The 22,845-nt window shown below is 34.9% G+C and overlaps 1 protein-coding gene across 6 annotated transcripts in view; it reads right to left on the bottom strand.

The window, feature by feature from the left end:
- The window catches only part of DGKB (diacylglycerol kinase beta), a 588,496-nt gene that overhangs the window by 348,357 nt on the left and 217,294 nt on the right, over window positions 1–22,845 (bottom strand). For all 6 annotated transcript variants that reach the window (XM_032483924.1, XM_032483922.1, XM_032483923.1 and 3 more), the window contains 3 exons: window positions 18,271–18,387; window positions 8,929–9,002; window positions 5,540–5,614 (listed from right to left, as the gene is read on the bottom strand). In XM_032483924.1, the coding sequence (XP_032339815.1) occupies window positions 5,540–5,614; window positions 8,929–9,002; window positions 18,271–18,387 (266 nt within the window). The remainder of the gene's footprint in view (window positions 1–5,539; window positions 5,615–8,928; window positions 9,003–18,270; window positions 18,388–22,845) is intronic.

Genomic DNA, 22,845 nt, shown 5'->3' with positions numbered 1-22,845 from the left:
TCTAGAATTGAGGAAACATACTAAATCAGCAGTTCTGATTAATAACATATCTTACATGCCTAAGGACTTAGAAATGATGAGAATGGAGAATAAGGGGTGAAAGGAGACTTTATATAAGTGAATTTCTCAGAATGGACCCATAACTGGGGCCATAATTGCTCCAAAGAAATGCCAGTTAGCATTTTTTTCTTAGTCAATCTCAGTGAGTATTCAAAACACTCAGGTTCATTTTGGTAGGGTTGGAAGCCATGGAAGAGATAAACAATATGAATTTATCTTCAATAAGAAGAGTGGTTACTGACTCTGGAGTATTCAGTTGTCATCACAGGAACCAATTAGTGACTTCTAATATGTTACTATCCCTCAAGGGAACCAAAGCCAGCCACTTAGGGGTAGCCGAAATTTCCTGGCCCCTTTCCATAATGCAACTGCAGCCATCTGTTCTCACTAACTAGACACATGTTCTACAAATTCGATTTGCTTTTCCTTCCCATGATGCCTTTGTCAATGGTCACAGCAACTGAATTACTGAATGCCTTATACACTGTCAGAGCGTCTCACATACTTCAGTCTCCTTTCAAGGAACGTCTTTCACAAAGAAGGAAGAAAGACAGTGGGCTGATGCCCCTGGGACGTACAGGCCTTCTCATATGTTTCATCAGGGAGAAGCGGTTGGTCCATAGAACATGGAGACAGCCTGCTAAAGACCCAGTCGCTGAATCAGTGGGAGTGACTTAAATGATATATTTATTTTATCAAACAGCTGTATCCTGTGCTCTCAACAATATGATGCTGATTTACTCCATTCAGAAAACGTGCTTCTGGAGAGCTACCAATATGTAAGCTTGGGTGACTGAAACTTACAATTACACTGTGAATCTTGATTTTATGTGCCAAATGGGCAGGGCCATGGATTCCCAAATAGTTAAGCAAACATTATTGGCTTGTTTCTGTGAGGCTATTTTTGGATGCAATTCACATTTAAATCAGTAGACTGTGTAGATCAGACTGCCTTCCTTCATGTGGGTGGGCCACATCCAATCAGCTGAAGGCCTGAGAGAACAAAAGGCTGACCTGACCCCAGGAAAGACAGAATGCTCTACCCTGATGGCCTTTGAATCGGGACACTGGCTCTTTCTCTTTCTACAGCAGCTTTCCAGCCTTTGGACTTCAAACTGGAACATCAATTATATAGATTTAGATTTGTCAGCCTCAATTAATGTGAGCCAATTCTTTACAATCTCTCTCTCCAAATACACACACACACACACTACTGGTTCTATTTCACAAAAATACACTGACTAATATATTCACTTCAAAATATTTTGCTTCCTACCACCTTGGTTTTGAACTCTTATGCTTTAGATGTTTTAACATCAAAGACAAATGCAGGCATAGGAGACAAAGTATTGAAATAAAAGCTGAAACTGACACCTTGACATTTTGAGGCTTCTCATACTACTAGCCAAACAGGCAAAGAGACAGCTATACTGTTTCATGATTTTGTGTGTTTGGCGGGGGGGAGGGGGCAGTTACGTTCATTTATTTATTAATTTTAATGGACTTACTGCAGATTGAACCCAGTACCTCATGCATGCTAAGCACACACTCCACACTGAGCTGTACCCTCCTGCCTGAATATGCTGTTAAATGGTATAGCTGCCTCTGATTCCCAAGGAGAAATAGGTTTGCTCTATACAGAGGAAACAGGGAGTACTATTCCAGTTACTGGTTAGTTTCAAGGCCTAGGTTATATACAGTAGCAAACAACCCCAAACCTTACTGGCATAACCTCACAGAGGCGTATTTATCACTCATTCTATGCAGATCATGGGTAAGTGAGGGGCTCGCTCCCTGTCTGCACTCTGTGATCCAAGCTAACCAGAAACCAATACCCGGAATCTTGCCAGTCATGGTGGTACAGGAAAAGAAAGAGAGGAAAATCTATTTTCCGTCCACAGTTATTGTGACAGAGAGCCATACGGCTACTCTTAATACCCAAGATGAAAGGACAGAAGTCAAAATCAGGTGTCTGGGTAGAGCCTTGGGGATAGTTGATAAACAGCACTAACTCTGTCATGTACCAGCATGCCTATCACTAAGAGTAAACAAGGCTAACTCAGTCCTAAACAAGCAGTACTGCCAAAATCCCAGACCCATCAGCTAATAATGTTTGAGTCACTGCACTGGGTAAACATTTCTTAGAAGCTGAAAACGTTGTGTATTTCAGCTACAGCTTTCCACCAGTAGCAAAACCAGGGCTGCAGACTTTACATATGTTTTATTTTTTATATTATTAAAAACAGCGTTTAATGAAATTCGTATTTGTAGTTAAATGTATAATTTTCTCCTTAAATTTCTGTATACTGAGATCAAATGGATGAAGAGAAAGGAGAAATCAGTCATCTACAGAGGTGTTTCAGAGAACCAGGAACAAAGCTGGATGTAGTGACTAGCTGAGACTTTGGGTTGTCTACATTTTCAGAGGATGTGTGGTTTTGGTTATGTATTTAGTAGTAGCAATATGTTGATTGGTATTTTTTTTTAACTTGTATGTTCAGAAAAGAAGGAATCTTGCATAGCCCAGTGGTTGGACTGTGGTGAACACCTATTGTCTATTGCTACCAAGAATTCATTTTTCATCCTCAGGTTATAGCATCCTCATTTGGCTTTGAGGAAACAAATAATTTAGTTAAGTCTTGATGGACTGTTAGTCAAGATGTCCGATTCCAAAGTAGCCAAGGCTGTGACATGGAAAACAAGAGAGACTGATAAATGTGCTTCTCCCAGCGATAAGAATCTTAAACTGAGAAATGAGAACACCAGAAGCAATTGGAATCAATTTCTCTTAGCAATAACTCCTATGAAACTCTGTCTTTTTAGTCTCGCTACTGTTTCCTCAGATTGTCCTGATTCCTATCTTTTTGGAAACATAGTTCATTTTCCCATTAATTCTATGAACAACTTCATAATTTTCTAATAAACTCTATTTTGGACCATAAGCCAAAGTATATTTCTTTGTTTATAGGAAAGCGAATTTAACTAATGCAATGTTCAACTTTAAAACTGATCAGACATGCAAGTAAAAAGGTAAGGATATACTTTCATCTACTGCATTTGACAAAAAAGAAAATTACTGAAGGGAGCCAATTTAAAGGAGGTTGTTGGAAATAAACATTGTATACTGCTGGTGGGATTATAATTTGATACAAACTTTTTGTATAGTAGCTAACAATTAACACTGAAAATATTTTCTTTTCTTTATTGATTTATAGTCAGTTTACAATGTTGTGTCAATAAAACTGAAAATATTTTCAACCAAGCAATTCTACATGTATCAACCTATTATATGACTTTCTAATAATGGAAAATTGATGAAGATGTTAACTTAGCACATATGGTAATTATTTAAAAGTGCAGGCAATTTAAATATTTACCAATAGTGGAACAGCTAACAAAACTATGGAATATTGTGCAGCTCTTAAAAACAATGAAACTGATCATCATCTACTGAACACGAATAATATCCATCAAATGATTTGAGTAAAAAAATAAAGCAAGTTTCAGAACAATAAAAAGTATACTCTAAGTTATATAAAAATCTATTTATCTATGCAACATATATATTATGTGTGTCTCTATATATGAATACATTATATGTATGTAAATACATTATATACATACATTAAGTTTCATATTTATAGAAATTCTTGGAGTTTATGCACAATTTGCAATAATAATCCCTGAGAAGTGGTTATGCTTAAAGTGAGACCTTTATCTTAATTTCTAAAAAATATTCATTATAGTGTGGAGTTTCACAAGTTCCTATGTTACTTTTATTTTTTTCAAAATATTAAAATAGAGTAGATAATAGGATACCTAACATTAAAAGAGTAAAAGGAAACACGGAATACATATTTAATGTAGTGTAAGAAAAAATGAAATGAGAAAACAAAGCTAAAATCAATGTTACTGCAATATATTTACATAGAGCTACAAAGTGATCATATCATTATTAATTGTTAATTAATATTACTACCAATGATATTGATAACAAATGACATTATTCGAGGACATACTATGTGGCAAGCACATTTTTAGATGCTTCATAGGCATCATCCCATCTAACTTCAAAGCTATCCTATGAGGCAGGTACTATACCTTTGTTTCACAGAAAAGACCATGAAGACACAGGGAGGTTAAATTATGAGGTCTATAATTAGAGCAGACCCAGCAGGCATTTATTTTAACTATAAAATATAAGCAAATCCCAGATTTGCTTGGTCTGGTACAGCTACAGAGGTCTTGGAATGGCTCAACTTCTTAGTGCACAATTCCTTAATCCCACAGAATAAAAGCTATTTCTTTGAACTTCAGAGACTATTAAAGAATGAGACAAAGACAAAGATCCATCCTGACTGAGCTTCTGTGTTAATATCAAGACCTTACTTTTGCTTGTCTTTGTCTAGACTGGGACTTCCTGCAGGTGGTTCACAGAGCCAACAATCTGATCATGAACTTCTACATTGTGGAGCCTGGAGTTTGACAAAGGCAGTGCTCTGAACTAAACTCCTATGGTGAGCCTGCCCCTGCAGCCAGGAGGTTCCACGGATCACTGCTCAGCATTTGGAAATCGGCCCCCGGTACAGGTAGCAGGGAATGGAAGAAAAAGATGAGCTGAATTGTGGGAGCCTGTGCTAATTAACTGTATGTTATTTACATTTAACCTACATAAGATACAATGGCATAAATTTTATTCTGAGCATTTAAGAGACAATTTTAACATTTGGTGTCCAGTTTCTGAGACTAACCTAGAAGATGTATTTTAATCATGCTGATGTTTTAAAAAAATTTGTTTATTTATACAGCTTTTTGCCACTTTATCTGGTCTAATGTTTACTCTTATGTTGACAGGGAGAAAACAGGTCACTGGAAGAAGATGACATTAATTAGTTAACTAGGCCAAATTAATGACAGTTTATTTTAGTGCATACTTGTGACATCAGAAGTATATGGTATCTGTTGAAAAAATAGTTTTATTTTACTACATCTTGCCTGTTCTTAAAGTAGCTAATAAGAGAGTGATATTATTAGATTTTATAAGTAGTTAATATAAAAACTTATATGGTTATTTCCATTCTTTGTTAACCAGCTTTCTTCTTCACTCTGGAGTAGTATGTTCCATATTTAACAAGGAAAGGCAAGGACAGCATTTCCTCAGGTAGATGGTTGAGTAGTTGAAGCATCCAGCTAATGTAGGTGTATGTTTGTAAGTGTGATGATTATTATTATTATGAGAAGTAGTAGCATAAGGATCACTTCACAATATTCAGGAAAGGGGAAAATGTGCTTGAAACAGGTTATTTTGAAAAACAGCACCTGAATTAGTTTCTCTTACGTAGTTGATATTCAATGTTTTTTTTTTGTATATTAATCTGGCTTCTGTATTCAAATAACATTATTTCTAGGCATGTCAGGCAGCTTATTTAATAATTAGTATTAAATGAGTTAATGGTAATGATATTATATTTTGACTTACCCTGGCATTGGTCCATTTCCAGCAAGACTATAAACCTGACGAGGATTTAGTAGATATTGGAATTTTCTGTAAATTCTATAAAGATGAAAATATGAAAGAAAAAAATGAAATTTAATGATACCTTCAAATTGTTAAATAAATAGCAACCTTTAATGTTATAATTACATATATGGTTGTAATTAAATATATTTAATAAATTTTGCATTAATAATATTACAAGTATAACCACTCAATAAGAACGTAAGGCTTTTTTAAACAGGGGCTTAGTAGTAGTATAAAGGCAATATAGTTGGTAAATTAGAAATAATGATATCTGCATTCTAAATATGCATATGCACTTAAGGCATTCTCCATCCTGCTTTTGAAAATGGTGATTTCCATTCTTTGTTAACCAGCTTCCTTTTTCACTCTGTAGTAGTATGTTCTATTAGGTTATAACAGAATTCAAATAAATATTTTAAAACATCAGTATAAAATTAGTAAAGTATCTTTTCATAGATTCTTGTGAAATTTACACATTATTGGGCCAAACTAACAGAGATGAAAGCTATCGATCCTGCCTGTAACGTGGGACTGTGCACCTTGTATGTATGTATGGAAGCAAAGATGAGACCTCATCGGCTTAATTATTTCGACATAAACAATCATCTTGATCAGCTAGCTCACAAAACTACTAAGCTATTTCAACAGGCACATATTAAACAATTTTTTCTGAAAGAAATCAATCTTTGTATACCAAATACAACAGAAATGTTTCTAAATACACACACATCCCATATTGGAATTCTGAGCCAAAATATCAAAGTGAAGGGATATTTTTTTATATTTATATATATATATAATATAATATATATATATTTAAATATATATTTATATATAATTTTTAAAACTAGTTTTTATATACATGTGAAAATATCACTATGTATTTTACAAATACAGCCATATTATTTAACTGATAGAAACTACATTATATCTTGCTTATATCCTCCCACTCCCTTGTGCAGTAACCCTTATGTTTTAGATCTTGAGTAGTTATATCACCTAGTGTTTCGAGAAAGATCTTAGAGTCATTCTCAGTACCGTCTTTTCCCCGGTACCCGAACCCGAAGAGGAGACACCCTGTACCTTCTGAGTCATGTCGATCACACCTGGTTAGCCCATCCAGCCTAGTTCAGGCTTTCAAGTTGTCTCTCCAGCTCTATAACAATCTTCCTTATCCAGCCTTCTTCTATACTTTTATTTAAGAAGAGTCATATTGTTCTCGTGATTTAAGTTCCTGCCAGTGTCAGGTTACTTATGATATAAAATATTTTATTACAGTTAAAATAATTTATGTCCCCTCTTTCCTCTTCTTCCTCTTAAACTTAAACCTCCTTGCCTATCTGGTGGCTCCCTAAAAAACACCACAGCCTTCCACAGATCTTTTTCCTTCCTTCACCTGGCAAACATTTACTTCTATCAGAACCAGCTCAAAAGCTAGATTTTGAATATCCAGAGTTAATCATATCTTCCTCTGAATTTCCATGGCACCTGTATTTGAAACATTCCTAGCTTAGCATTTGTGTTGTGGTATTATAGTAAATCTATGTGTCCTCCTCCCTGGATGACTGTGTTTTCCGTTTAAGCCCCAGTTCCTAGCAAAGACTGGGTTCCCTGAGGTGTTGCCAACTGAATGAATAATGTGTGAACATTTTGACACCTGTTGACTGGCAAGGGAAGCTAACTTTGTTTGAATGTATAATTTTTTTTTTATGTTTTTGCTGCTCACTTAATATATCAAAGAAAAAAATCCTAAATACTTGGAAAGGAAAACCCTGAATAGAATCCCACTATTTGTGAAAGATGCCTTGTATGCCTTCAGGAAAATTTATGATTGCATTCATAATAAATCTCTTTTAAACATACTTACAATTCTTTTGACTTTGAATGGTCCCTGCTAGTATGTAAAGGACAAAACATAAGTGGATATGTATACAGGAGCACTCAAATATCCTCTCTATCCTATGAAATTTAATTTACTGATGACGTTAGTGTATCTATATATGTTCAGTCTTTAATTAAAAAAAATTTTATGTATTGTGAAAAGGAGAAGGCAGATACTCAGTTAAGGGTCATTCTACATGATTACATTTACCTTAATTTAAGGGGAATGTTTTCAGGTAAAATACACTTTTTTCACTTGATACTTCATTTGTTTCTATTTCCAACATGAATTCAAGTCTCATCTACCACGTGAAGAATTTACTTCTTTTCAAGTTATCCATACTATGTGCAACTAACACTGAGTGTTGAAGGAGAAAATAATTTAAGCATCATTATTTAATTACTATTTTATATCTCTAAAAGTGAGGCAACCATTCTCTTTAATAAGGCATTATAAATATTTTATATTATTAGACCACTAGTTTAAGATAATTTCTATCACGTTTAAGCAGAGCAAATATTATTACTATACAGATAAAAGGGAAAATTTTTTAAGCAGAAATAATATTTTAGTTGATTAGAAAATGACCATTCCTCATTTGAATGAAATATAGCTAGAAAGTTAAATGGTAGGAAAGGAAATTACAAAATTCTCTTATTCATGGAAACATTTCATCCTCGTTATTTGGTGAACCACAGTGGAAATTTCTGTCTTATTATCACAGTGTTTGTGTGAGGACTTTTATCTGATTGCTCATTTTTTGGCTGGGATTAATGACGGTTTCTAGAAATTGAGACAGGTATGATGCATGTTTGTTTATCACACTCCTTCGTAGGAAGAGCATAAAATTCACTCTTCAATTTGATGCTTTTCAGATTTTTTCTTAAATATTATGATTTAATCATTAATTTTAAAAAATGAAAATTTTATGTTGTCCACAAGAATACCCAGAAACCTGTTAATGTGGCTTATTATTATTCAGAATGAATATACTGCACTTCTCCAGGATATACAGCATCATGTTCTCCAAACGCACATGCAGAACATCATTATAATATATTTCGTCTAGAAGCTAAATATAAATTCTGCCCCTCACTACTGGGTGATGATTTACCTGAAGTCACCGTGCTAGCCATCTAGAGAACCAATTTCCATTCAACAGTATTTATGAAGCCACACTGTATGCAAAGCTCTTTGTTAATGACTAGGGGTGATAGGTAGACTAGAGAGAATTCAGATACTTATGATATGATAATAAAAATATTTACAAAAGGCCTTTATTATATTAAAATTTCAACTGTAAAAACACAGACATCAAATCAACACATAGTGTCACATATTGAGGCTAACACCATTTGCTTCACATTAACATTAGTAAACGTTTTTAAATGTTTTTACACCATAAATTTTTTTTAGCTTTTTACAGATATATAACAGAAAATAAACCTGATTTTTAATAACATACCGTTCTCCTTGCTTCCCGCCACTTTTGGGATTCACAAAAACTAAAAGTGGATGAGTACCTGGAACAGGAGTGATCTAGAAGAAAAGCAGAATATGTGGATAAGTTATTTATGTTATATATAACGAGAACTCCCTGTTATTTCTAAGTCATGAAATGCCAAGTAGCAAAGTCAGGAATAGGGTTCTTTTGTTCCGTAATGTGGATAGATAATGGATAGACCCTTTTAATAACTTAATTAAATCCTGTGCTTTGACCATATACCAACAGGAATACCCACTCCACTGAGAAAGGTTGTGTGTAACTAGGTACCTGTTAGAGGGAAGGCAGCTATGCAAACAGGTACAATTTGTGGGACAAAAAACAAACCAGCCAGAGTAAAGCAGAAGATAGTGGGGGGAAAAAGGTTAGAGGAAAAGAAAGATACGAAATTACAGAGAGCCCTGCGTTTACAGATGATCCCTAATTTAGAGCTTTGTGGTGTGCATGGAATTCATTTTCCCAATCACTTATGAAATAGTATTTAAATAAGATGCTTTGAAACCACTTCCTGCTTGAATCTCCATCTTCATAGTGTTTCCTTAATGCTTTCTTTTCCCACTTGGGAAGCAAAGCATTCTGTTGGCTAAACAGGAATCCATTCAATTGACTGTGTCCCTACTACACACCATGAACTGTTTTCATCACTACACATTTCTCAATTTAACAAAAACAGAGAATTTGCGTGTCCTAGTGGAGCTTAAATTCTAGTGGAGAAACAGACAATAAACAAACATATTTAGAAGTGAAAAGTCTCATAAACAGAAATAAAGCCGGTAAGGTGATAGGACTTTATTGCTGGGGGTGGAAACTGTTTTTCAGAGCGGTAAAGGAGAACTTGTGTGAAGGAAAAACCGGCCTGGTCTAACAAGATAACTCACAAATCTAAGTATTGGAATACTGATCTGAGTTCTGCTAGACTAACTTGTAAATCTAGGTTAATTAGTGTTGGTTTGCTGTTTATGTGTTTTTGCTAGCCAGCTGGATTTTCAAAGATACATATCTGGCTTTGGAATGCTGATTTGCTGCCTCCCCGCCTCCACTTTTGTGATGATAATGCTGCTAAAGCTGTTCCATGCCTATTGGCAGAATACCCCAAGCTTGTACTTTACCCTATAAAACCTCATGTGCACATCTTGAAGGTGCTCAGAGCTTTGGAGCAGAAGCCCCTCTGAGCCCGCCGGCGTAATACATCTGAGTGCTCCAACCCTCCGAGTGGTGCTTGTTTCTTGGCTGGCCTGTCGTTTCCTGTAACACTTGTATCTTATATGACTTCAGTGTTAAGAGGTAAGCTCTTTTAAATAAATGTATTCCTATTCAATGTATACATATGAGGCAGGATGGAAGGGGGCAGGGCACAGCCATTCAAGCAATGATACATCAATTAACATCAAAATGGTGGAAGATTCAACCCCCAGTAGGCCTTGAGGCTCAAGATGGTGGGAGATTTGACTTCTAGCAGATCTTGAGCTTTATTATACGTCCATTGTAATATATTAACATGGTGAATAACATGCCCACAGGCACCACGGCAGTCCCAAGGCTAGCCACAAAAGGTTAAAGAGTGGGAAATGGCCAACTTCCTGGGAATCCCAGCCCCTTCCCCAGGCTACTTAGACTGGTCCTTCCACTTATTACCATATGAAGCCATGAAGCCCATAAAAATTAGAAACACGGTGCCTCGCAGGCACCTTTCTCTCTCCATTGGAGACAGCCCACACTCTGTCTATGGAGTGTGTACCAACTTTTAATCTGAGCACCCAACCCCACACCTCATGGCCTTTCTCTTGCCTTTCAATGTATCTCTCTGAATAAATCTACCTCTACTCAACTGTGGCTCGCTCTTGAATTCTTTCCTGCTTGAAGCCAAGGACCCACACTTGGCGGGGCACCTCCCAGGGGCTCAACTGAAGCCTGGGACACAGCCCTGCTCACACCCCACATCTGTTTTTCTGCACCACCTATAAAACATCCATCTAAGTACAGTTAGATAACACAATATTTTAACAAAAATATGCAACTAATGGAGTCTTCTAAATATTAAGTTGAAAGGTTTTAAATCAACCTACTTTTTAAAAGTAGATTCCAAGTGTCCTTTATTGCCCTGTTAGTTCTCCCCTAGAAAGCAGCCATTAATATTTAAAGAGACGATTAAAAATAACCATCTCACCATATCATGTTCTTCCTTTTGTTTGTTTAAACAATTTTAGTTAAAATATTCTACCAACATATTTTCCTCCAATTCTTAATGAAATGCCATTTTTTAAATGCATATAGGCACTGGGAAATTGTTAAAATATTCACACTATACAAGAAGGTTGATTAAAATATTCCTAATTCCCCTACTCTCATCTAACTTGTTCTCATTACAATCTGTTCTTTCTGTCTCTGTTTTACTTTCCCTTGTAAAGAGGACACTGTTTGGGAGAGGAGAGGGTGAGCTGAGAGAGGAGAGGGTGAGCTGGATTCCTAGGAACTTCCCAGCTCTGCTCCCCTGAACTCATGTGCTCAATCAGTTCTTGTACAGAAAGTGCTCTGCCCCCCCCACCCCCATCTGGCCCATTAGAAGCTAAAAACTGAAACACCAAAACACACCTCCATCTGAAAGACTAGTATTCAGTTTCCTTTATTTTTCATCCTATTACAAAATCAAATAGAACTCCTAATGGTTTCATATGCAAAATGTGAGGATAATAGAAGTAGATTTTACTTGATTTTGCACTTAATTTGAATTGTTATTCCTTATTTTTAAATAGAGGTGAAATTCTCAAGGTAAATGAAAGATTTCAGCAAAACGTAACATCTGAACCCAAATACTAATCAAGATGATCTTTCCAAAATTCCACATTCAGGTTACCATTACATGAGATTATATTAAACTCATTTGGGTATATTTTAGAGATCTCTACATACACTCAAAAAGATGCAATCATGTGAGCTCAGGGAGAGATGGCGGCCACCTACAAGCAAAACAGGAAGCTTCAGCATGAAACCTAACTTACCTGCACCTTGTGCTTGAGCTTACCAGCCTCTAGAACTGTGAGAAACAAATACCTATTTTTTCACACCACCCAGTCTACAGTATTTTATTATAGCAGCCCAAGCAGACTAAGACAGAAAGGTCTTATAGAAACTCAAGATATGTTCCTTAAAAAAGAAAAGTGAGAGGTTCCAGTCATCTTCCTCTAGATGCCAGTATGAAATTTGGTATTATGAGATTCAGCACTTATCTTCGATCATGAGGTGATCTTGAAGATGCCACAGATAGAGGACAGGAAAGATGGTACCAGTCCTGGTGGAAACATGGAACTGTCTTACTAGCCCTGCTTCTGGAGATCCTACTTCTGATCTTCATTTACATGAGATAAAAGGTTTTGGCTGTCTTATCTAAAGCACAGTTATGTTTGTTCCTTGTCTTTGCTGTTTCCCTGTGACAGGCTGTAGAACCTAACTGCAATTGATGTGAAAGACAAGTACCATGGGGACAAGGAATTGAACACAGACAGAACCAGTCCTAGCAACTTTATTCTTCACCAAACTTGTTAATATTTCTAGTCCTTGAGTAAAGAACAATCAAGACTTGTTATCAAAATCCATGAATAACCTCTACTTTTCATTTTATTTTATATTATATTATTCTCATGATTGAATATGGGCATAATCATTTTCAGTCAATCCTCTTATAATTTAATAGTCTGAGATAAGGATAAAAATGTAAGTATTATGTTATTTCAATCAGTTAACTTAATCTATTTCATTCCAGATCCTGTTTTTTCATTGAGGTCTAAATCAAGTAAGAACCAACATCTAGAATTCAAAAATCAGTCCCTCGGAGTGAATTTATATTGTGATGTAAATCATATATACTTAAAGAAATTTAAGTATATTAAAGGAATACAGTTTTCTCAGTTTCTGAATCTCAGGATGTCCGATTTTGACACAGTTTTATGGAAATATCTTAACGATCTTTTTTTTTAATTTACAGTGATATTTGTATTTTAGGGGGGAGGTGATTAGGTTTATTTACTGGGGATTGAACCCAGGACCTTGTGCATGTTAAGCATGCACTCTACCACTAAGCTATATCCTTCCCCGATATATTTATATGTATGCTTTGAAACAATCTCAAATTATAGAATAGTTGCAAGAATTATACAAATATATATTTTTTCTGAACTATTTGAGACTCAGTTGCCAAAAAGATGCTCCATCCATTTACCTTCAGATGGCCTACATATGAGAACATTCTCTTACATAAACATAACACAACCATCAAAATTGGGAATTTAGCATGATTCTGAACTAGCTTCTTCTGTTATAAAAGCCATTATTGAGATAATGAATGAAACTCGAATGGGATCTGAGGATTAGATAGCACAAATGTATAAATTTATATTCACTAATTCTCTTTTAAACTGTATCTACTATAGTCTTTAACAGAACAGGTTTTGAATCTTTACTTTCATACAATAAGTCTGAAATAAGACATAAGGCTCGCTTCTTTTGAAAGCTGATTTACTGTCATCCTAAAATATCATACACATTTTGTTACAGATTTTAGTGGGATGGGGAAGAGTAAGACAAAAACACAAATATTTTAAAATTCTGTTAGCCTAAAACTATTTGTTCTTGGAAGACAATATTTATACAGCACTTGAAATAATTTCAAGTGGAACAGTATTTAAAACAGCTGAAAGGCAAGTTGCTCTGTTTGAAATGTGAAAGGACCCTGAACCTGTTCTCAGCTTCCCATCACCCCACTACTGTGCTTGAGGCATCTCTATAGAACCCTGAGCATCCCAAAACAGTTTCTGAAAAAAAACTGAGATAGGGTAATACAGTATAATAAAGAAAATAATGATGATGGGAGAAAGCGCTCAGGAATATTTTATAGCACACATGGTACTTGAAATATTGAAGAATGGTTATAAATTTGGCGTGAAGGGCACTGCAGCAGGGGACAGTTTATGCTGAATTCTCCTCTATACAGAATAGAGCTAATCATGTGAGATTTTATTTACTTACATAAAGAGGCAGTTTCATTCATCCTGACATTCTGCTTGCAGAGATAGAGTAGGGGCATGGGACACAAAATCATAAACAGGCAAAGAAAAAAACCAAGGCCATTGGGTACAAAAGCCAAGGTGACTGGCCCAGGTGACTCTCTCCAAAGCAAAGCTCCTTCCGTAGGCAGGATGCAACACACATGCTTCATCTGGCCAGAACCATATGTTGCAGATGCCTATACGTAGCATTTAAATAAATAGCAAAAACGAACATAGTTGTGCACAAGCAAATGAAATGTCTCTCCCAGGGCATTTCAGGAGATGTGAAAGCAGCAAGTCAGGTCATAAGACTGGTGCCTGCACCAGGGAAAGACCACGTGTGGACATGAAGAGGCCACCTGCAAGCCAGGAAGAGGGCCATCACCAGAACCCAGACATGCTGGTACCCTGATGCCGGACACTCAGCTTTCCAGCCACAAGAATTAAGAAAAATAAATGTCTATTTTGTAAGCCAAAAATGCTTCACTCATCTATAGTAAACATCGAAGAACCTGACTTCAGAGTCAGACTGGTTTGGGGGACTCCAGCTCAACCATTCTTCTCTACATAAGCTCTCTCCCTTAGTGAACTTATTTTATCTGATGGTGGTAAGTGTCATCGATATGCCTTTCACTTCCAAATTCGTATGTGTCTTCACCCCTGAATTCTAGGTTCATATATCTGTCTGCCTACTTGTCATTTCCATTTAGATGTCTAACAGCATCAGAAATTTCTCTCCAAACTTGATTCATCCAGATCCTTTTCCATCTCAGTCAATGGCAACTCCATCATTTCACTTACATGGGCAAACTTCTTAGAGATGTCCCTGACTCTTCTCATTTTAATGAGACTTAATCCCCATATCCTACTTAAAATTATACACAGCGCTCACACTTCTTATCTTATTCAGCTCTACTTTTTTTCCATTACATTTGAAACCTAGCACATTATATGTATGGAGACACGGACTCAGTTTAAAGGTTGTTATAATACTCAAAGTTTAGAGTAGTAATTATGGACTTAGAGGGAATTAAAATGACAATGAAGAGCTGACTATAAGAATCACCAGTTCTAAGGATTCCAAAGTGGGTGCATGCGTGCACGTGCGCACACACACACACACATATGTCAATTAAAGAAAAGGAATTACTTTTACACACACGCTATACATTTGGGTAGAGTGCATAGATGTAAGTTCAGTTTACAGTTTTGGTCACTATAAGAGTGAGATATCACAAATAAGAAAGGCAACAGGGATGCAGGAAAGCAGTTGTGGTGGCAACAACACTGGTTCAGTTTTAGCTATTTCAGTATAAAGGTTCCCCTTATCATCTTTTGTTAAGAGTATTACAAACTAGATTTGTGGTTCCCAAGTGACGCTTTAATTTGGAAATTTTTCTCAGAGAATAATTAGGGACAAGTTAACATCAGCTTAATGCAGTTTAAACAACTGTTCTGCTTTTCTACGTATTTGTTCACATGTGGATAATCGTCTGTATTTTCCCATCTCTTGCATGTTCGGATATTGTAGTTTCAACTCCATTTGATCATATGTATTAAGTGTAAACCTATGGTGTGAGCGATGACAAAGACGAAGTGCCTAACCACCTCTATTTGAAGTCCCCTAGGACTCGCGTTAATTAATGAGACTCATCCTAAGGTTATACATGATCTATTACTTCCTCTAATTAGAAATAATAATCCTGATCATTATGCTGGTTAGCTGGAAAGAAGTAAGATGAATGTGCTTAACTATGATTAATAGTCTTTAAGCAGTGTAGATCTCTTCTGTCACTGACTTATATGCAAACTGGGCTGCAACTCAATGCTTTTCATGATACATACTTTTTAAAACTCACAGAAAATATTAATTTTCTGGAAGATCCTTTTTTATCTTCCCTGATAAAGAATAACCATTTTCTTGTTTTAAAATTGATTACCACAACAAAAAATACTTACTTTTCCATTTTGTATGAAATAGCTATCCAATATTATTCTTTCACTTTTTTCACATTTTCTCCAAAATTATGTGAATATCTATGTGTATCATATTTTATTTTAGTCCATTCTACTTAGGTGAAATAGACTAGTGCACATGATTATACACAATTTTTTTAAAATTCAAAATATTATAATGATGATTAGAGTATTTCTTCATTGCTGATTTATAAGAGCTGATGTACACCCTTTGCTAAGTGTCAACTTTACCTGACACTTTTATGTCAAAGAAAGTTCTGAGAAGTTATTATCTGGTTAGAGAGATAAAATATATTCACTGAGAAAGTTAATCACCTATTGCTTTAATGTGACTAATTTAGTTGTAGTAAGATTGAAAATTTTTTATTCTTTTTGAATTAAAAAATACAACTTACATAGTTATGTCAAATTACAGTCTTTAAATTTAAAGTCAATTTAAAGTCTTTAAAATACTCTGAATGCACCATTTAAGTTTGGTTTTGATGTCTGAGTAAAGTCAGGTGTAATTACACCAGCCTTAAAAAACTGGGAGTGAAGAAATTCCAGTGCATGCTGACTTTTATTTAAAAATCTGCAACAATATAATAGTATATGGGAAAGCAAGGTGGTCAGAAATTTAGCATTTCTATACCTGTTACAATTTGTTAATCCAAGGAGACAGAGTATCTTACAAATAAAACACATTAACTCTAAGTCTTCATTCAAAACTCACTAATGGGGAATAATTTTACTTCTGAACATCAGTATGCTCATTTTAAATGTGGTGATAATAATACTTCTTATATGTTTATTGACAGAATTGAGAATTAATATTTATCTCATACACTTATTGAGAGGTGCCACTTAACATGCATAAAGTATTATCACAGCGCTTAGCTTACACTGGTTCTCAAATGATGCATATTTCCCTTCCATGTGGAGAAGTATGTGCCTGGCCATGTGTGAAATACACTTGAATTTCAAAATTAGGTTTCCCTCTTGTTGTTATTTTCATCATGGGAAGCCAGAGTGACTAAGTGTTCAAACTATTCAGTATCTGCGATTGACACGATAAAATTCACAGGCTCATTTAACAAACTCAAAGTTTTTGCTATCAAAGTTGTGGACAGATATCATATTTGGAACTCTCAGTGAGATTGCTAAACACACAGATATGCCTTTGAAAAGGTACTGGCCCTCATTTCCTCTTTCGATAATTAATGGCTACACTCTCTAACCAATGTATTAATTTTATCACTCAGGATTTCCTCTTTCTCCGTTTGAGTTTAATAAGTCATATAAGATTTTCTACTCCCAATATGTTGTATTTATTTATTTATATGTGCCTGAACTGTGCTTGTAAATTAAGGCATATAAAGGGCATAATCCATAGAATCACCGACAAAGTAATGAATAAAAAAAGAAGATATAAAATCATATATATTAATTCAAGTCTGTGACATATCTTTGTTGGTTAAGAGGTGTGTAAATTTTCTTGGAGATCCTGAAACTCACAGCATCTTCTTACGGAAAGGAATTAGAGATTGGAAGAGAGGAACATATAGACAGGAAAGCAAAACAAAACCAAAAGAACCTCTACAATTTTACAGATAAAAGCAAAGTAACTATTTTCATGTTTGATGAGAAACAGAAGCAAATAAATATAATATATTCAATCTATAGACTACCCTAAATATAGGTGGAAAGAAATCTTATTGTTGATGTTGGAGACCCTAGGGATAATTTAGAAGTTTTTAAATACTCAAAACATGATTTTGAGCACCTGTGTTAAACTGGAAATACACATGAGGTTTTCATTTTGACTTAAAATTTTGGAAGGTAGGGATAAATTATAATAGAGTCTTCATTTTTATTATTCATTTAGAAAAAATATTCCACACAAGTAGAGTTCATTTTATTTTTTTGTAAAGATTTTTTTTCGCCCCCAAAATTACTCTTTCAAATAAATATATAATATATATGGAGAAAGTACACTTGGGAATAAATAAATACATATGTATACAACAAACGTGTGTAGTTAGTAATAATTTGCAAAACCTTCAGAATGACAAAAGATCTCTTACCAATTCGAGTTTAAATGGATATATCCTCAATGATTAATCTAATCAGAATGTCACTGTCAATCAACTATAAAACTGACATCTTGATAAATTAATAAAATATTTTCTGAATTTGTTCTAATCTGCACATTAAAAATTGTGTTGATAGCTGGATGTATTACCCTCTAAGATCATAAAAGTAACACATATGAAAGCTACTAAAATTTAAATTTAAAAAATCATACCTGTAGGCCTTGTCCATCCACAGTAACGGAGTTGGCTCTTTGCATTTTGTTCTTGTCAGTTACTTTGTTTGATTGCTGGGAACCACCCTTTTCTTTTCTCACTGTTGCTTGTCTTTCCTATAAGGAAAAAAAATCATAAAAATGTTGAATTGTTTTATTACAAGGAACAACATACAGAAGAATTTCATGGCTACACACTTGGGCCCAGTTTCCTAATTTGGAGTTTCTAGTGAATACTAGAAAGCTAGTGCTTTCCACTGGCTCAATTTATACAGTAGATGCACGGTCAAACTATTAATCAAAGAAAGGATATGAACGAAAACCAAACTCTATTATCCCAATTATGCCCAATTATGCCTGTATTAAGTTATTAGGTCAACTAAAGCAAATTATTTTCATAAACAACAGTACAGATAATAATACAGGATTATAAGTTGAAGCATTTGGTAATGAGCACTGGAAATAATGCTTCTAAATGCATGCAATTTTGAAAATGAATATGTGACGGACCTTTAAGCTATATCAAGAATAGCATAAAACTTAAAACACACATTCCATCCCAGCTAATTCCTATGTTCACTGTAATAAACATTTTTTTATGGTTGTCTTCTTCCTGTTCCTATTTCTACTCCTCTCACTCTCTTTTCATCCCAACCCAACAAACTTTTCTGACTTAATCCAGCAAATCAGCTTTTGTTAAAATCATCAATGACCTGCTCATTTGCCTCACCTGTTGGTCAGTCCTTCTCTTCTCAACTTTTAAGCAGCATTTGACAGAAGTGACATCTCCTCTCTGGAAAACCTGCCTTACTGGGTGGGCTTCCAGGGCACTTGTTCTCCTAGACGTCTTCTTACTTTACTAACAGCTCTCTCACTGTCTTTTTTATTGGTTCCTCCTCCAGCTTTACAATCTGTAACTCTCAACCTCTTCCTTGGACCTCTCATGTTCACTATCCACACTCACTCCCTAGATAACTTCATTTAAACCTAAGGCTTTCAATTTCAATTTGATAATGAAGACTTCTAAATTTATATTTCCTGTTCAGGTTTCTTGCTAAAACCTTAACTCCTATATACAAATGCCCTTTCACTCCCCCGCAACCTGAGTATCATCTAAAATTCATATAAAATGCACATCAATACTGAAATGTCCAAAACTAATTTTAAAATAAATTTTCTGCCTACCCACCTTGAAAATAAATGCAAAACTGGATGATTACTCAGCACATCCATCATTACATGGTCTAAGCCTCCCTTATCTTCTTTGCCTTGATTATTGTAATCATAACCTAACAGATCAATCAGCTTCCATCTTTCCTCTCCCTACAGTCAATTCACTATACAACAACCACACTTATCCCTTTTCACTGCATTCCAGCTACACTCACCTCATCTTTGTTCCTTGATCACAACAACGTGTTCTTAATACAGAGCTCTTGTAATCACTCTGCACCTTGCTGGACAGCTCCTCTCTGTATATTTGTTGGGGCTGCTCCTGGTCAAATGTTAGATAGGCTTCTCTATTCCTTTCAGCATGTGTATAAAATTTATTACTAACTGAAATATTATCTATTTAATGCTGGTCTTCCGACACTCTAATCAGAGCTCCGTAGAGAAAGGATTCCGTTTACCTCACTGTTTTACATCAGATCCTAGATCAGTGCCTGACGACAAAAAGTCAGTATGAATAAATCGAAAAACAAATGAATCCTAACGTGAAAAAATCAAAAACTGTAAAGTGCCTGAAACATTGTGTTGAGAAGGATTCTTGGGGCATGTCTAGGCTTGGTGTGAAAAAAAAAAAACTGTCCTGATCAATTAGCAAAGTCTGCCTTGTGTGCTTAAGTGCTTAAGGCCACATATTTCTTATCACTTATTTAGATATGTATTTCCTAGTCTCTGTATTTGCTTTTTAGAGTATCATTTCAATTACTGTGATTTACGAAAATATTTTTAAGTGGACTTAGAAGTAAAGCTCTTTTTAAATATATTAGGGCCAGATGGAACAGAAAACTTCTTGGCCCAAAATAAATGCTAATCAGTATAGTCCTTTTATAGTCCTTGCAATTTCATGGTGCAAAAACACTGAATATATTTTTTGTGTGGCTGAAAATGGATGGTGTAATAAGATTCCTGAAACTCAAATTCTTTGGGAAATGAAGTGCTTTCTTATGAACATAATTTCTGGCAAAAATATTGATATTTTAAAAATAGGTCATTCTTTCTAAACTTGCAAATTACATTTTGTCCACATATAGTTAAGCATATAATACATAAAATGAGTGAATTATAGGATGAAGTTTGAGTCAAAAAACGAAAGTAGAATCCCATCTCGGCTACTTACTGTGTAACATTAGAGAATTTATTCAAAGTGGAGTTAGTAATATCTATTTTACAGAGTTGTGTATAGATTAACAGAAAATGTATGAAGTTTTAACATTGTGCCTGTATTAGTGTAGGTGCTCAATAAATGAAGCTTATTGTGAATAATGTAAAACACGTCTGATTCTCCCATTAGGGTGCTCATTAATATTACCATTATGCAAAGTATTTCTTATATTTCCAAATACGTAGGTATGAAAAAATCCACTAGTCACATTAGGAATACGTTTAAATAAGTAAAGCTCAATGTTGATATGTGAAAATCCATAGCTTGTGTTGAGTTCAAGCATGGTAACACTAGTGGTGAGAATGGGAATAATTTCTTTCTGGATTCTAACATGCAGGTAAATAAAACATGGTAAGAATGTTCCATAAAAATCTACATTATAAAAGATACACCTCATCTTATCTGCCTTATATTCTACCATGGAATCCAACAATTGTTATTTAGCATTTAATTCCCAAATGCTAAAGTTAAAAGAATTAAATAACATTTAAGTTGTGTAGTCACTCTGAAACTCATTGTTTGTGACCATACTACTTATAAACATAATTCTGGAAATTTAAGACATACAAATATATGTCTGTAAAAGGTTACCAAATCATCTGCTACCATTATTTTACTCTTGGCTCTGCATTCAGCTAGGGAAAGTCCTGTGTGCTAAGAATCTCCAGCCAGCAGATCTCACTTGATTAAGTCGCTTCATGTCTCTCCAGGGATTCACCCTTCTGAGTAAACTGTGGAGTACACTACACTAATGCTTTCTAGTAATGACTGCAGACTATAAAAGCAAATATTAAAACTCTAAATTGAGTTTTCAATTGATAAGGTTTTATTTTTGAAGTCTAGAATTATAAGAAAGAAGCATATAACCAATTAATAAAAATATCCTCAGTATATCCATCTGTAGGTGAATTTTATTAAGTAATCTGGATAATACTAAAACTAGCATTTGTGTGAACACACACAGACACACAGAGACACAGACACAAACACACCCCCCCCCCAAGAAAACCAAGTGGTTTCTTTGAGGGAAACATACTTAGTGGGTGGAATTTGTGGAATTAATCAGGGGTGACAATTTAAAAGAGGAAAGACTCATAACCATTTAATTTTTTCCAAGGTGTACTTTTTATTACACTTTTTAGTTTTATGTTTATTTCTACATTGTATAGAAGTCTCTGTGAGATATTCACTATATTTTTACTTAAGCAGAATAAGCTAACAGGAGGGTAGTTAGACACTTTTTTCCTATTTCCACTAAGAAAATCTTTACTTCTTTCCTATCAGATAAGAGGGACAGGAAGGGTGAAACTATTGCACCTCTGAAAAATCTACTGCCCACAAAAATTTTGCTGGCCTGTTTTAGGGATTAATTAACCCTGACTGGCAGAGTTCTATTATGATACTTAAAAAAGTTACTTCCAATGTTGTAGTTCTGGAAAAGTTTCAGGAAGAGCTCACCAACCTTATGCTGCATCATTATTCAGGATAAAATTGCTCTCTGGTAATAGAGCAGGATTATTATCACTTAACGTTCACGTCTTTTTTTTTAAGCTATGGGGTTCTAAATCCCTAAATAAATTCCTTTGTGATAATTAAGGCAAATTGCGTTCTGCCAGATAAATTATCCCAGATATAAAAAGAGTTAGAAAACTATTGCTTTAATCAATAGAAATTATTCAAACACTGAAAAGAGCTACTCTAACCAAAAAAAGAAAATTCATGTAAAAATATAGAATGTATAACTACAAAATATAAAATACAGTTATTGATATTTCAGCACTTTCAAATATCAACCATTTATGCTTGCCATGCAGACACTTTAAATATAAAATTCCATGTCTTGTGGTCCTTAGACTCTCCAAGTAGCACAACAGACCTTAACGGGGGAATATATTGTATTAGAATTCCAAATGATTCATCATAATAAGAAACACAGAAGAAAAGCTGAAAAGACCACTCACAGAAAACAGAAAGATGGGATAAATGAAATAAAAAGACGTCACTTTAAATATGTGCCCTAAAAAACATCTTTTTCTATATCATGCTGATTTCTCAGAGGTGGGGTATTTGTAAGTTACTGCAAACTGCTTTTAAAAAAGGGATGTTTACCACAATACTTAAGCCTGCTGTTATCGATCACTCACAAAGGACAAGCAGCAAGGGATGATTACCTCAAGCACAAGGTT

The sequence above is a fragment of the Camelus ferus genome, chromosome 7 (genome assembly GCF_009834535.1).
Source record: "Camelus ferus isolate YT-003-E chromosome 7, BCGSAC_Cfer_1.0, whole genome shotgun sequence".
NCBI classification, from domain to species: Eukaryota; Metazoa; Chordata; class Mammalia; order Artiodactyla; family Camelidae; genus Camelus; species Camelus ferus.
Note: the sequence above shows the minus strand (reverse complement) of the source record. Positions and strands in the feature narration are given on the sequence as shown.